At 34.9% G+C, this 13,133-nt stretch overlaps 1 protein-coding gene across 2 annotated transcripts in view; it reads right to left on the reverse strand.

The window, feature by feature from the left end:
- Positions 1-2,032: 2,032 nt before the first annotated feature.
- Positions 2,033-13,133, reverse strand: part of LOC115210349 (O(6)-methylguanine-induced apoptosis 2-like) — a 74,401-nt gene continuing 63,300 nt past the window's right edge. The window contains exons 8-9 of one of the 2 annotated variants that reach the window (XM_029778890.2): positions 8,719-8,909; positions 2,033-2,210 (exon numbers count right to left, since the gene is read on the reverse strand). In XM_029778890.2, the coding sequence (XP_029634750.1) occupies positions 2,140-2,210; positions 8,719-8,909 (262 nt within the window). In that variant the 3' untranslated portion in view covers positions 2,033-2,139. Of the gene's footprint in view, positions 2,211-8,134; positions 8,203-8,718; positions 8,910-13,133 lie in introns of those variants that run through there. The other variant, XM_036501996.1, reaches the window with a different exon arrangement.

The following is a 13,133-nucleotide window of genomic DNA, read 5'->3' on the forward strand; positions in this document are numbered from 1 at the left end:
TCTACTACTTAAAATTCTCCCTCAGTAACACCTTGTATATCAGTTAAACCAGCAACTTATTAGCCAACTGATTCATGTAACTTCTTCCTGACATCAGGCATGTAACCCAGACCATATTTTTTTTTACTTTTTCTGCTCTACAGATCACTGAAAAGATCTCAGTGTTTGGCTGGCCTTACACAACAGATTCACTAACTATTGGCTTTGCAGAAAGAAAAATGTTTTTTTTTTCTCCATTTCTACACTCCTTTGGTCTCTATCCACCATCTGTTTTTCATTAACATCTCCTACACACACACACACACATAGCACAGCCATTAACAACATAAAACATAGCAATATTCACATCACAATTTGACAGTCACGTTTCTGGATCCACATGCACATTCACACATAAATCTGTACATATTACAGTCATATACAAACACATGTATTTTTGTGCATGCGTGTGCGCATACACACACACACAAGTGACTATGCGCACTAAACAATAAGTTTGCTTGATCAAGGTTGACTTCGAACTAAAGAACAACACAATCCACACATATAAAACACATAGAGATGCAAGTAAGTAAAAAAAGTAAATGAGAATTCTAATTCAGTCAGCTGAACTACAAGTTCATTCAGTTCTATATTTAAGAGATGAGGAATTATGTACATTATTTACATTTGAGGGATATTTGTCCTCATTTTGTTTGTTGTTAACACAACGTTTCAGCTGATATACCCTCCAGCCTTCATCAAGTGTCTTGGCATATGGTGTAGTGGTTAAAAGCATGGGCTACTAACCCCAAGATTCCGAGTTCGATTTCAAGCAGTGACCCGAATAATAATAATAATAGTAATGATAATAATAATAATAACATTAAAAAATACCTTAGGAATGAGAACCTAGGTTCAAAATTTCCCCAATACACCTGATGAAGGCTGGAGGGTATATCAGCCGAAACATTGTATTAACAACAAACAAGATGAGGACAAATATCTGTCAAATGTAAATAATGTACAAGTTCTTTGTATTCACACACAAGTGGCTAAGTATCCTAAAGATACATGTATTCTTAATCTTATTCTCAGACAGAATCAGCATGACAATGGGTATAACAAAGTTGGCTTTTGAATTACCAATGCAGTACATCCTATGAGCCCTCATACAATTTCTGTTCACCTAATTGGACACATAGCGATTAGGTTGATCCAAGATTATGGAAGAAGACACTTGTCCAAGACGTTATGCAGTGGGATTAAATCTATGACATCATAATTGTAAAGCAAAATTTTTAAGTACTTGATCATGCATGTACGAGACACAGTATATATAGAAGCATACACTTATAAACACTCTCTCACACACATACACAATAAAACATGCAGATCTTTTCGGTTTGAACGGCAGTTTTTTCTAGCAGTGTCATATGAAATTGTCACCCATAATTATGACCCTAGTATCGATCTATTGCATTTCAATCTCTTTTAGGGTTAGGGGTGGGGGAAGGGTATCTTTTTTTCTTCAGAAATGTAAATAAACCCAATCTGTTTCTTAAACGAGGGACATATTCATACGGCACAGAATGTTTCACCTCATTAGATGTCATTGATTGGTTGAAATTGCAGAAATTGAAGAAAAAAACAACAAATATCTTACAAAATATAGAATTTTCTCAATAAAGCCAAGAGAAAAAGATGTTTTATAAACACATTCTACCAGTATACGAAATTTAAAAGTGTTTAGTTACGTGGAAATTATTTTAAAAAACTGCCGGTCAAACCGAAAAGATCCAAACATGCAAATGCACAATATACATACATATGTTGGAAGTAATATTTTTATAAAATTATAAAACAAATATTTTTTAGATTTTACCAGACTTTTGCCTGTAAATATGTTGGAAATAATGTTCTCCAGAAGACTAGGCTGTACTTTCATGGTCAAGAAAAACAAACCTTATCTTTAGAACAAACATCCAACTGTCGAAATTCCACGAAATCCTTCATAACTTGCTGTTATGATATTTAATAATTATTAACTCTCTCCTCATTTCTCTCTCCTCTCTCCCTCTCCCCACTCTCTCTAGTTTTCTTTGAATCTTTTTTTTTTTTTCGTGTCAGTTCTTTTCTTCTTTTTCTGTTCTGATTTCTTTAAATCCACTTGGTGTCAACATTCAGATAGAAAGATTGCTTTCTCGGAGGATTAAACAGATAGTATGCAGCTGCAGATTAAAACAAAATAGAATCAGGAAGTTATTGATTAACTAAATATGAAAAAAAAAAAAAAAAAGACAAATGAATTATAATGAATTAAAGATTAAAGTATATACATATCAGGGTAACCCCATTTTACAGAGATGGAGAAGATGAAGTATTTTAAATGCTGAGAAATATATAAAGTGATTGGTGGGAGGCTGTAAATTTGAGTGGCTTTTGTTGCCTTCTGCAAGAAGCATGAAGCATAAGAAGGTTAAGTGTCATGCCTCTGAAACAATGAAATGGATGTAGCAGGATTAATTAAATACACAACCCATGAAATGGCAGTGTAATTTAACATTTTCACCATAAAGAATAATGTAAAATTTTTAATTAAGAATGGTTTCAAATTTTAGCACAAGGCCAGCAATTTAGGGGGAGGTGGTAAGTTGATTACATCAACCCCAGTTCTCAATTGGTACTCATTTTATCGACCTCGAAAGGATGAAAGGCAAAGTTGACCTCAGAGGAATTTGAACTCAGAATGTAAAGATGGATGAAATGTCACTAAGCATCTAACCTGGTATGCCAACAATTCTGTCAGCTTGTTGCCCTGTTCTGTAAAAAAGGGTGGCCTTGGATGACACAGGATGAAGTGACTGTGAGGTCCAGTTACAAGAGACTGAACTTCACAAAGGAAATGACAAAGGACTGTAATTTATAGCAAAATTCTGTGCTTGGAGAAGACCTGCCCAGTCCATGTATCAAGCCTTTTCTTATCTAGTATTTTAATGAAGAAAATTTAGAATAGATGATAGCAATTTAAAAAAATTTTCCTTATTGGTTCTAAATTCAAAACCCACAAGGAATGTTTTAACCTTTCATTTCTATGATAGGGCTAAAATGAATGCTATAATGTATGGTAATGGGGTTGATGTAATAAGCCATAATAATCTTGCCTTTAGGAAAGAAATCATTATTGGCAAAATGCTTAGTGGCATTTCATCTTTCTTTACGTCCCAAGTTCAAATTACGCTAAGGTCAACTTTGCCTTTCATCCTTTCAGGGTCAATGAAATAAGTACCAGTTACATACAGGGGTTGATATAATCGACTAGCCCCCACCCACAAATTTCAGGCCCTGTGCCTTTAGTAGAAAGGATTATTATTTATTTCTTTGTATAATTAAAAAAAGATTTGTTATCAAAAGTAATTAAGGTGGTGAACTGGCAGAATCGTTAGCATGCTGCATAAAGTGCTTAGCCGTATTTCTTCTGACATTTTGTTCTGAGTTTAAATGCCATCAAGGTCAACTTTTCCTTTCATCTTTCCGGGGTTGCTAAGATAAGTACCAGTGGAGCACTGGGCTCAATGTAATCAACTATCCCCCACCTCAAGATTTCAGACCTTGTGTTTATTTATATTAAACATGATTTTTGTCCTTGGGTAGCAAGTTATTTCCTATTTGCTTACCCTTAGAAATTAAGAAAAATGGTTAATATTTCCTTCAAACTTTGCTTTTCTTACATTTATCCAAACCCCAAAGAATCCCTCTCAACACATGGCTATGATGCTCTCCCACGACTCCTGCTCATGATCAGATATGCACATATTGTCAGTACTAAGTGACATACTCTGGCAGTTAAGCTCAAGCAAGTGACAAGCAAATCTGTAGTACTGAGCAGAATATTTGCTATAATGATATTTCTGCATCAGCAACTCAGCACTGAATCTGTTTGAAATGTAATGGAAAATAGGTCAATTTCAAAACATTGATGTCCAGATCAGAAAACCAAAGTCTGAAAGGAATATGAGTCCTTTCCTTTGATTTTGCACAGACAAAAAGTTGTTGAGGAGGTTATGATATGGATAATGATTTAACCATGTAGCATTTAAATCGGCCATATCCAACCCAAATATTTTATCTGTTTTACATTGAAACCAGCCAGATCTCACTTCTCACACCTACCCAACAAAGTCATTCTAAAAATGCAAGAATTACATTATTGAATTCTCAAAGTTATATGATAATGCATGATTAATTTAAAACAATATGAATAAATAAACTATACATTTGACAGAAAAATCTGAAGGCTAAAGGGTTAGATAGTTATTGGCCCTCAAGTTAGCATGCAAATAATCAGTTTGGCAATATATCTGATTATCTTCATACAAATGAAGACAAAGGGCATTATATAAATGTACTTTTGAAAGACAATGAGCCTATATTTAAATTTTTTTAAAGAAAGAAGTCAATACTTATAACACCCATTCAAATTAACAAGTTGATACTTCAGCAGATAAGAAGATGACACTGACAAAAGCAACAACAAGACCAGCAACAACAAAAGCTATCAGTTCAAATCATTCTCCAAATATTAAATGCGAACAATGACAAACAATATCAGCAACAACAAAAGCTGCTTTTGTTGCTGGTTCAAATTATTCTAGTCACTGGTTCATATTATCATTGGTTTCAAATTTTGGCGCAGAGCCACCGAGTTTGAGGTGAGGGGTAGGTTGATTAAATCAACCCCAGTGCTCAAGTGGTACTTGTTTTATTAACCCCTGAAAGGATGAAGGGTAAAGTTAACCTTGGCAGAATCTTGGCTGCCCTGGTTCATATTATTACTAAATGTAATTTAATGGCATTTGTTGGCGGCGGCGTTGTTGCTGTTGTTATTGGTGGTAGTAGTAGTAGTAGTCGTCGTTGTTGTTGTAGAAGTAGTATTAGTAGTAGTAGTAGTAGTAGTAGTAGTAGTAGTGATGGTCATACATATGACCACCTTCAGAGTTTGGGAATGAAAATGTTAGTGTTTTAACCTTTAGCATGTTATAGGTGCATCATGTCACTCTATGAGTTTTCTCTCCTGAAGTTGCAGGGTATTGTCAGAGAAAATGCAGTTTGCTAAAGGTAAATAAACAAACTAGTGAATGAACACAAGGGGATGAATGACAGTTGGCTCTGCCTTACTTATATAACTCTCAATGTGATAACGAATTCTGTTGAGGTTGACTTTGCCTTTCATCCTTTCAGGGTCAATAAATTAAGTACCAGTTGCATACTGGGGTCGATCTAATCGACTGGCCCACTCCCCTAAAATTTCAGGCCTTGTGCCTAGAGTGGAAAAGAATGTGATAATGTAAATGAGTGGTGTACTAGCTTAATAAAAAGGCTAGTGTATTGCATTGAGAAGATGCAGGCAACTTTTCACAAGAAATGGGCCACACAAAACATTTCTTTCTTTTACTTGCTTCAGTAATTAGACTGTGGCTGTGCTGGGACACTGCCTTGAAGAAATTTTAGTCAAATGTATTGAACCCAATACTTATAATTTTAAAGCTTGGTACTTATATTATTGATCTCTTTTGCTGAACTACTAAGTTACAGGGTTGTCAAGCGGTGATGGGCAACAAACACAGATACAATGACACACACACACACACAGAGTCCACTCTGCTGGGTGGTTGGTGTTAGGAAGGGCATCCAGCCATAAAAACCCTGCCAAAACAGACACAGGAGTCGGTGCAGGCTCCTGTCCGGCCAGCTCCTGATAAACGATCCATGCATGCATATGTGTGTGTGTGTATGTATGTATGTATACATGCATGTATGTATATAGTCAAATCGAGGATGTAATGTCTTCCGGAGATCTACTGGTATTATCACTGATATATTGGGAGAATTTTCTCAATATATATGGATAAGTAATTTAATTTACATTTTATGTTAATGACAACCCTGTAACTTAGGCATAGAAGTAGGTGTATGGTAAGTAGCTTGCTTACAAACCACATGGTTCCAGGTTCAGTCCCACTGCGTGGCACTTTGGGCAAATGTCTTCTACTATAGCCTCAGGCCGACCAAAGCCTTGTGAGTGGATTTGGTAGATGGAAACTGAAAGAAGCCCGTCGTATATATGTATATATATGTATGTGTGTGTGTATATGTTTGTGTGTCTGTGTTTGCCTCCCCCCCTCCCACCAACATCGCTTGACAACCAATGCTGGTGTGTTTACATCCCCATAACTTAGCGGTTCGGCAAAAGAGACCGATAGAATAAGTACTAGGCTTACAAAGAATTAGTCCTGGGCTCGATTTGCTCAACTAAAAGTGGTGCTTCAGCATGGCCACAGTCACATGACTGAAACAAGTAAAAGAGTATAAGAAAACGGAGAGTTAATTATGGATGCTTATTCTATTTGTATCATGTTAAGCACAATAAAATACAGCAAATAAGTTAATACAAATAAAATTTAAAGGAACATATAATTATAACATAAGCATTAAACGGCCTATACATGTTTCAGTCTAGTTACTTGGTAAACATTACTTTTTATGTGGCACCAGTATTTTTTATGTAGCACCAGCGTCCACACTAATGCTTTTTACATGACATTTTACATATGTGTGTAAATATACATGTGTGAGTGTGCGTGCATGTGTGTGTTATTGCCAGTTCTCCTGTTAGCATATCATTCATTTGTTTCATATTTTTAAAGCCACATGGAAATTATATAAGAGATACTTCACTTGAAAATTAAGTAAGAATTAGTTATAGGAAAGTCATCCTTTTTGAGAAATGAGTTACATGAGACATGGTTCATCATCAGGTAAGTTATACTACAAAAAATATTTGAGGCAATTTTTAATTTAGGCATGACATTCAGAAAGTCTTGTGGGCTAGTTTGTCCATGACCGACTCACAGCTTAATGAGTGCTTCTCATGACACCAGCACTACTGGAGTCACCTTAACAGCTTGTAAAGCAGTTCCTTTCCTATGATGGAAGGGACAAGTGGCATATCCCACTACTGATCATTTCAATCTACAGTTAGTCTTACAATCAGCTAAATGATGGATATATTCTGTAAGTGAAGCTGAGAACCTAAGTCTAAGGTTGAGGAAGAAATGCCCATGAATAAAAATGCATTGCTTTACAAGGTTAACTGCAGAACCTCTGTAACAGGTGCTTAGTTGAATTAAAATGTGTCATATGCAATAGGAACAGAATTAAATTAAAACAGTCATCTATGTATCACATTTAATGTAAGTACTTCATCGAAACACCACAGTAAATTTACCTTACAGCAATGTATTTACATAAAATATGACACATAGATGAATATTTTAATTTAATTTAATAATGCTGGCCATTGATAAAATTTTTTTTCGAAAGAAATTTTATTCTCATTAGATATAAATTTAAGCGTTCACTTCCGGACTACCTCACTCCGTGAGAGCCTCAGTTCAAATCGCACATGTCTCGAATGGGCTGGAGTATTTCTATTTTAGATGTATTTGGGGTACTTAGTTGTGCCCATGACTTAGTGTTTGCTTCTTCATGGGTATGAGTAAGTATCTCATTTATTTCTTTTACCACATGTATCACTGACGAAGAGAGGGCTCTTAGTAGCTAACTCTGAAATCAGTCCGATATGGTAATAATGGAATTTTTTAGAAGTGTCTGTCGACCTTTTTTCGAGTAGCGTGCATATTGTGAAAAAATTATATGGTTAATGGACAATATGTCCAATTTTGCGGCATATTTGGCATTAGAAATTTTTTCCTTTGCCCTCATTTATGAATTATATATATGTATATATATATATATATATATATTTATTTACATATATATATATATATATATATTATATATATATATATATATATATATATATTATTTATATATATATATATATAAACAAAGTTGAACACACATACACGAGGTGTGTGTGTGTTGTTAGTTTGTTGGGTGGCTGTGTTTTTAGGCATAAGAGAAAATATTCTCAAACCTCTTTTCCCTCATGGCTAAAAATGCAGCTGCCCGATGAACTAACAACCTCATGTATGTGTGTTCAACTTTGTTTATATACCTTGAGATGCTTCTAATTCATATATGTATAATAGAAAGACAATAAATATTAAAGACACAGGAAGAACAAAGCAGGACAAATATGGTATTAGTTTAATGTCTCAATAGAGAGAGTATCTAAACATTTCAGATGGTAGTCCATAATTAGAAGAAAAGAAACAGCGAAGGACATGGAGAATGAGAAAAATAGTGAGTGTATAAAAGAGGGAAAAAAAAGGAAGAAAGGCCACAGGAAGAAGGCAAAAAGTTAATACACAGACCCATTGCCAGATTTTGGTGCTTGGAGATGCTTCAGAATATTCTGGGTGGGCACAAATTTGTATTGCAGGAAGATTTTTGTAAACTGTATTTTCTAAATCTGAGGATGCACCATTGAATAGTGATGGAGCAGTGCCATCCAGTGCCCCTTCCTCTTAGCATGCACACATACATACACGCAAAGTTTCTGTCAACAAAATTTCTCTTAAATGGCTTTAGTTAATCCAAAGGTATGGCGGAATATACGTTCAGTAGAATTGAACATGGAACCAGATGTTTTCTAAGGTATATCTGTGTACTTATAGATAAGGATTCAATTAAGGTCCTTCTATTTTTTTTATTTAAAATGATCAATGAAAAATACAAGTTTATTTACTGAATAACATTTGAAATATTCCTCACCTGGCCCTGGTCCAGATGTATCAGGAGAAGGACCCATTCTCTTGGCAGTTGAAACAAAAGCTGGGCTGGACACATGCCTTACAGCTTTCTTTGTAAATTCTGATTTAATTTCATATGCTCCAGGTCCTGGAACTGATGGTTGGGGCTTCATTTGATGGGCAGGTGCAGATAAACATAAATAATGTTTCCTTCTGAAAAAAAGAACAAAGAAAAATAATTATCATTTTCTTAACCAGCTTACACAATAAACAAACCTGGTCTACAGTATTTTTGTTTATCAGTAATTTTAACTTATAAAAATTGATTTTTCATTTAAAGATAAAACCAAAATATTTTGGAGGGGAACAATTAACCCTTTGGATACCAACCTACCTGAAATTACCCTTAGATCTACAATACAAATTTCCTGTTTTAAAGCGATCTAAAATTAAGAACTTTCCATCAAAATTCTGTGCTAATTTATGTTCTAAACACTAGCTAAATAAAAGCAAATTTACTTTACTAAATTCATTATTTTCAAAATTAATTGACACAAAGGCAGTGTATTTCAACAGACATATTGTAACAAAAGGGCTAAATTGAACTCCAGCTCTTAACTGGTACCTATTTTCTTGACCCCAGAAGGACATAAAACAAAGTCAATCTCAGTGGGATTCAAACTGAAAATGAAAACAGTTTCAATTAAATACAAATACTTTTTACATTGTAAATAAATTTGATATATCTATTCTTTTACCTTTGACAATTTGCACTTACAAACGCAAATGTATCTTATATAAACCTCTGGATGAATTTTGTTTTTATTCTTTTCAAATTGACCTTGTAACTACTAGTGTATCTGTTAAACATCCAAAGATAATTTTCTTGCTTTCAACATTCTTAAGTAATTAGGAGGGTTTGAAAAGTCTCCAAATCTAGGAAATCAACTCCTCTAGTTTGGACAAAAAAAATACCTGGCATAATTCACCAAACTAACAAGCAATGGTGACCTAACACAATACAGAATAGAGAATTAAATTACATGGCAAAATCTAGGGACAAGAAAAGGGAAATTTATGATATGCACATCTTTCTGTGATGTCTGGTGACATAAGTGAAGGCAGTTCCAAAATTATCACAACAAAATAGTTACTTTTAATTCAACCTATCCCTTATACAGTTCTCAACTGACATATGTCATTGCAAACATAATCCCACAGTGGGACCTAATTGTGTATTTACTCACTTGCTTGATACACATTACTATGCACAGATACAAAAGATACAAACCCACACACAGTATATATGTGTGGGGGAGGGCACCCATACCAGCATGGAAAATGAGCGTCAAACATTAAAGTTGATCATGATCATGATGACATATATATCATTGACCTTTTACATACTCGTGTGTCTGTTATTTGTTTGAATCTCTATTCAAGAAAAAAAAACTCAAATGCATCAAAGCTTGCTTGATAAACCAGCTATTCAACTGTGAGTATGACAAATAAAACAGGTATTTTAGTCACAGTGTTTCAACAAAATATTAGAAAGAGAGTCCTAATTTGCTAATATTTTCACTCAAGATTATCAAGGTTTCCTAACAATGGGATATGGAAAATATTTAAAAAAAAATTGTTTTATAAAAAAAAATGTCCACACCAACACACTACTAACTAGTAATTAAAAGGATAATTTATAGGATAATTGGTGTTTTATATAAGTTTATATATAAGAAAAAAAAAAAAAAAAAGGTGTCATAAAACCTTCAATACATCACAAATTATTGACAGGTATGGGGCAACAAATTTTTAGGAAAGAATAGAGTCCATTATATACTAGCAGCACTTTACATGGTACTTTATTATTTTATTGATCCTCATAAGGATGAAAGGCCAGATCAAAGCCAGCAAAATTTGAATTCTGAATATAAATGGATGTATCTTATTATTGCTCTACTGATTCTGCCAAGTTTATAATATATTATTGATGTGTGTGTGTGTGTGTGTGTGTGTGTGTGTGCATATGTGCATGTATGTGTGTACACACACATGTACATATTCATTTCTTTCTTAGACAGACAGTCTATTTTTATAAGCAATAGGTATAAATGCTTAATACATTAGATATGTTTCCTATATTAATAAATGCAAATATCATAGAACTTCCAGTCATAACATTAACAAAGCTTTAGCTACTTTGAAACCTATAGATGGTTTTTGTTTCTTTGCAGTGTAGTTTCTTCAGGACATGCAATTCCAAAACAGGTGCTTTCCCTCTACATTAACAATATGTGTGTGTGCTCAACTGTTTTCGTCTATTATTTTTGATTGGGAGGGGAAGAAACCTACTGCTTCAACTTAATTTCATTCATATTTTTTTTCATTCATTAATATCATTCATGCAAAGAAACTTCTGAAGCTAAATCTCTCATGTATTTTCCATTTTTTTTCCTCTTATGATCTCAAATTTTGTTTCTAAATTTATTGTTTTCAATTTCAAAAGTTTTAAGACAAAGGAATAGTGGAGAGATTGTGAAGACAGTATATTCATGTGACATCAGAATGTAATCAAAGTATAGCATATTTAGCTTCCACTAGCCTTTTATATTTGTGTTTTTTACCTCTTACTCACACATATACGAGGAGGTACCCCAAAGTAACTGGAAACATTCTCCGTGGGACGAGCCTGTTGTAGTTCAGGCCTCTGCCGCTAGAAGCCACTTGATGAGACCCTCAGGCATCAGTATGCCGACCAGTGGCATTGAGTGTAGTTGTGTTGCCACGTGATGCATTGTTGCTTCACAGTGCTTCTCCCCTGTTCATTGATTTTTGCAATGGCTGAAATGAAATTCTGTTTTCTACTGGAGAAAATGGCAGTCAAAACAATTGTAATGCTTCAAACGGCTTACAAGGATGCTGTGCTATGCACTTGTTGCTTGAAGATCAACTTTGTTCAGGCATCCATCAACCCCCACCTCCCTGAATGAATGAAAACGTCATGAAAATTCAAGAACTGATCTTGGAGGACCATCACCAAACAACTGATGAACTTGCTGATATTACTGGTCTGTCCTGGAGCACCTTCCAACAAATTTTGAGCGAGGAATTGTAAATGAAAAGAGTTGCGGCAAAATTTGTGCTTCATTTGCTCATGGAAAATCAAAAGCAGTCATGACTGAATGTATGTCGTGAACAGAAAGAACAGTTGGAAATTGATCCAGACCATTTTTCAAAGGTTATCATTGGTGATGAAAGCTTGTGCTATGGAATTTGCAGATGTGGAAAAGGTGAAGAAAAGAAATGACAAGAGGCATTGAAAGGCATCACTTCACAAGAGTTCTAGGACTGCTTTGAACAGTGGAAAACATGTCTGGACCAATGCTTTGCTTCAAATGAAGAATACTTTGAAGGCGATAAAAGTGTAAACATGAAAACTAAGTGAATAAAATAATATTGCGACGTTCTGGTTTCTTTTGGGGACCCCCTCATATGTAGCTATGTAAGAACCACAGCTCTCATTCAATTCAGCCACTGTAATTTTATTTTTTGGTCAGCCATTGTAATTTTATTGCTTTATACATTGCACCTTGTCTGAGGATAATCTAAACTATTAAAAAGACATTCCTACTCACTAAGATATACTCTGTTCTCAGTCTAACCTCAGCAGACACTCTTGTGAACTCCTTTTGCAGTATTTATGGAAAAGGTTCTGATCAGAGAGGCAGTAGCCATCTGGAGCAGTTGGTCTTAATATGGCATGGAATATTAACTCTCTCTTTCCTTCACTCACTCCTTTCCTCTCTCTCCCCTATCCTCTTTATCTGATCCAGCACATAGATAGCACATACATGCTGATAGTTATACAATTCACATGATGCAATTGATATACATACTGTTATACACATACACATTACGGTAGCAACATATTCATTTTGTATTTCTTATTTTTTACCACCTACTAAAATGCTGTGAATATTTTGTGATGAACCTAGATTACTCTTTTACTTGTTTCAGTCAGTTGACTGCGGCCATGCGGGAGCACCGCCTTTAGTCGAGCAACTCGACCCCGGGACCTATTCTTTGAAAGCCCAGTACTTATTCTATCTTTTGCCGAACCGCTACGTGACGGGTACATAAACACACCAGCATTGGTTGTCAAACAATGTTAGTGGGACAAACATACACGCACGCACATATATATATATATACATATATACGATGGGCTTCTTTCAGTTTCCGTCTACCAAATCCACTCACAAGGCTTTGGTCGGCCCAAGGCTATAGTAGAAGACACTTGCCCAATGTGCCATGCAGTGGGACTGAACCCGGAACCATGTGGTTGGTAAGAAGCTACTTACCACTCAGCCACTCAGGTAATCAGAAACTCTTATTTATGATTTCTAACAACTTTACTGTTATCAACTCACCATGATG

This window comes from Octopus sinensis, linkage group LG4 (genome assembly GCF_006345805.1).
Source record: "Octopus sinensis linkage group LG4, ASM634580v1, whole genome shotgun sequence".
NCBI classification, from domain to species: Eukaryota; Metazoa; Mollusca; class Cephalopoda; order Octopoda; family Octopodidae; genus Octopus; species Octopus sinensis.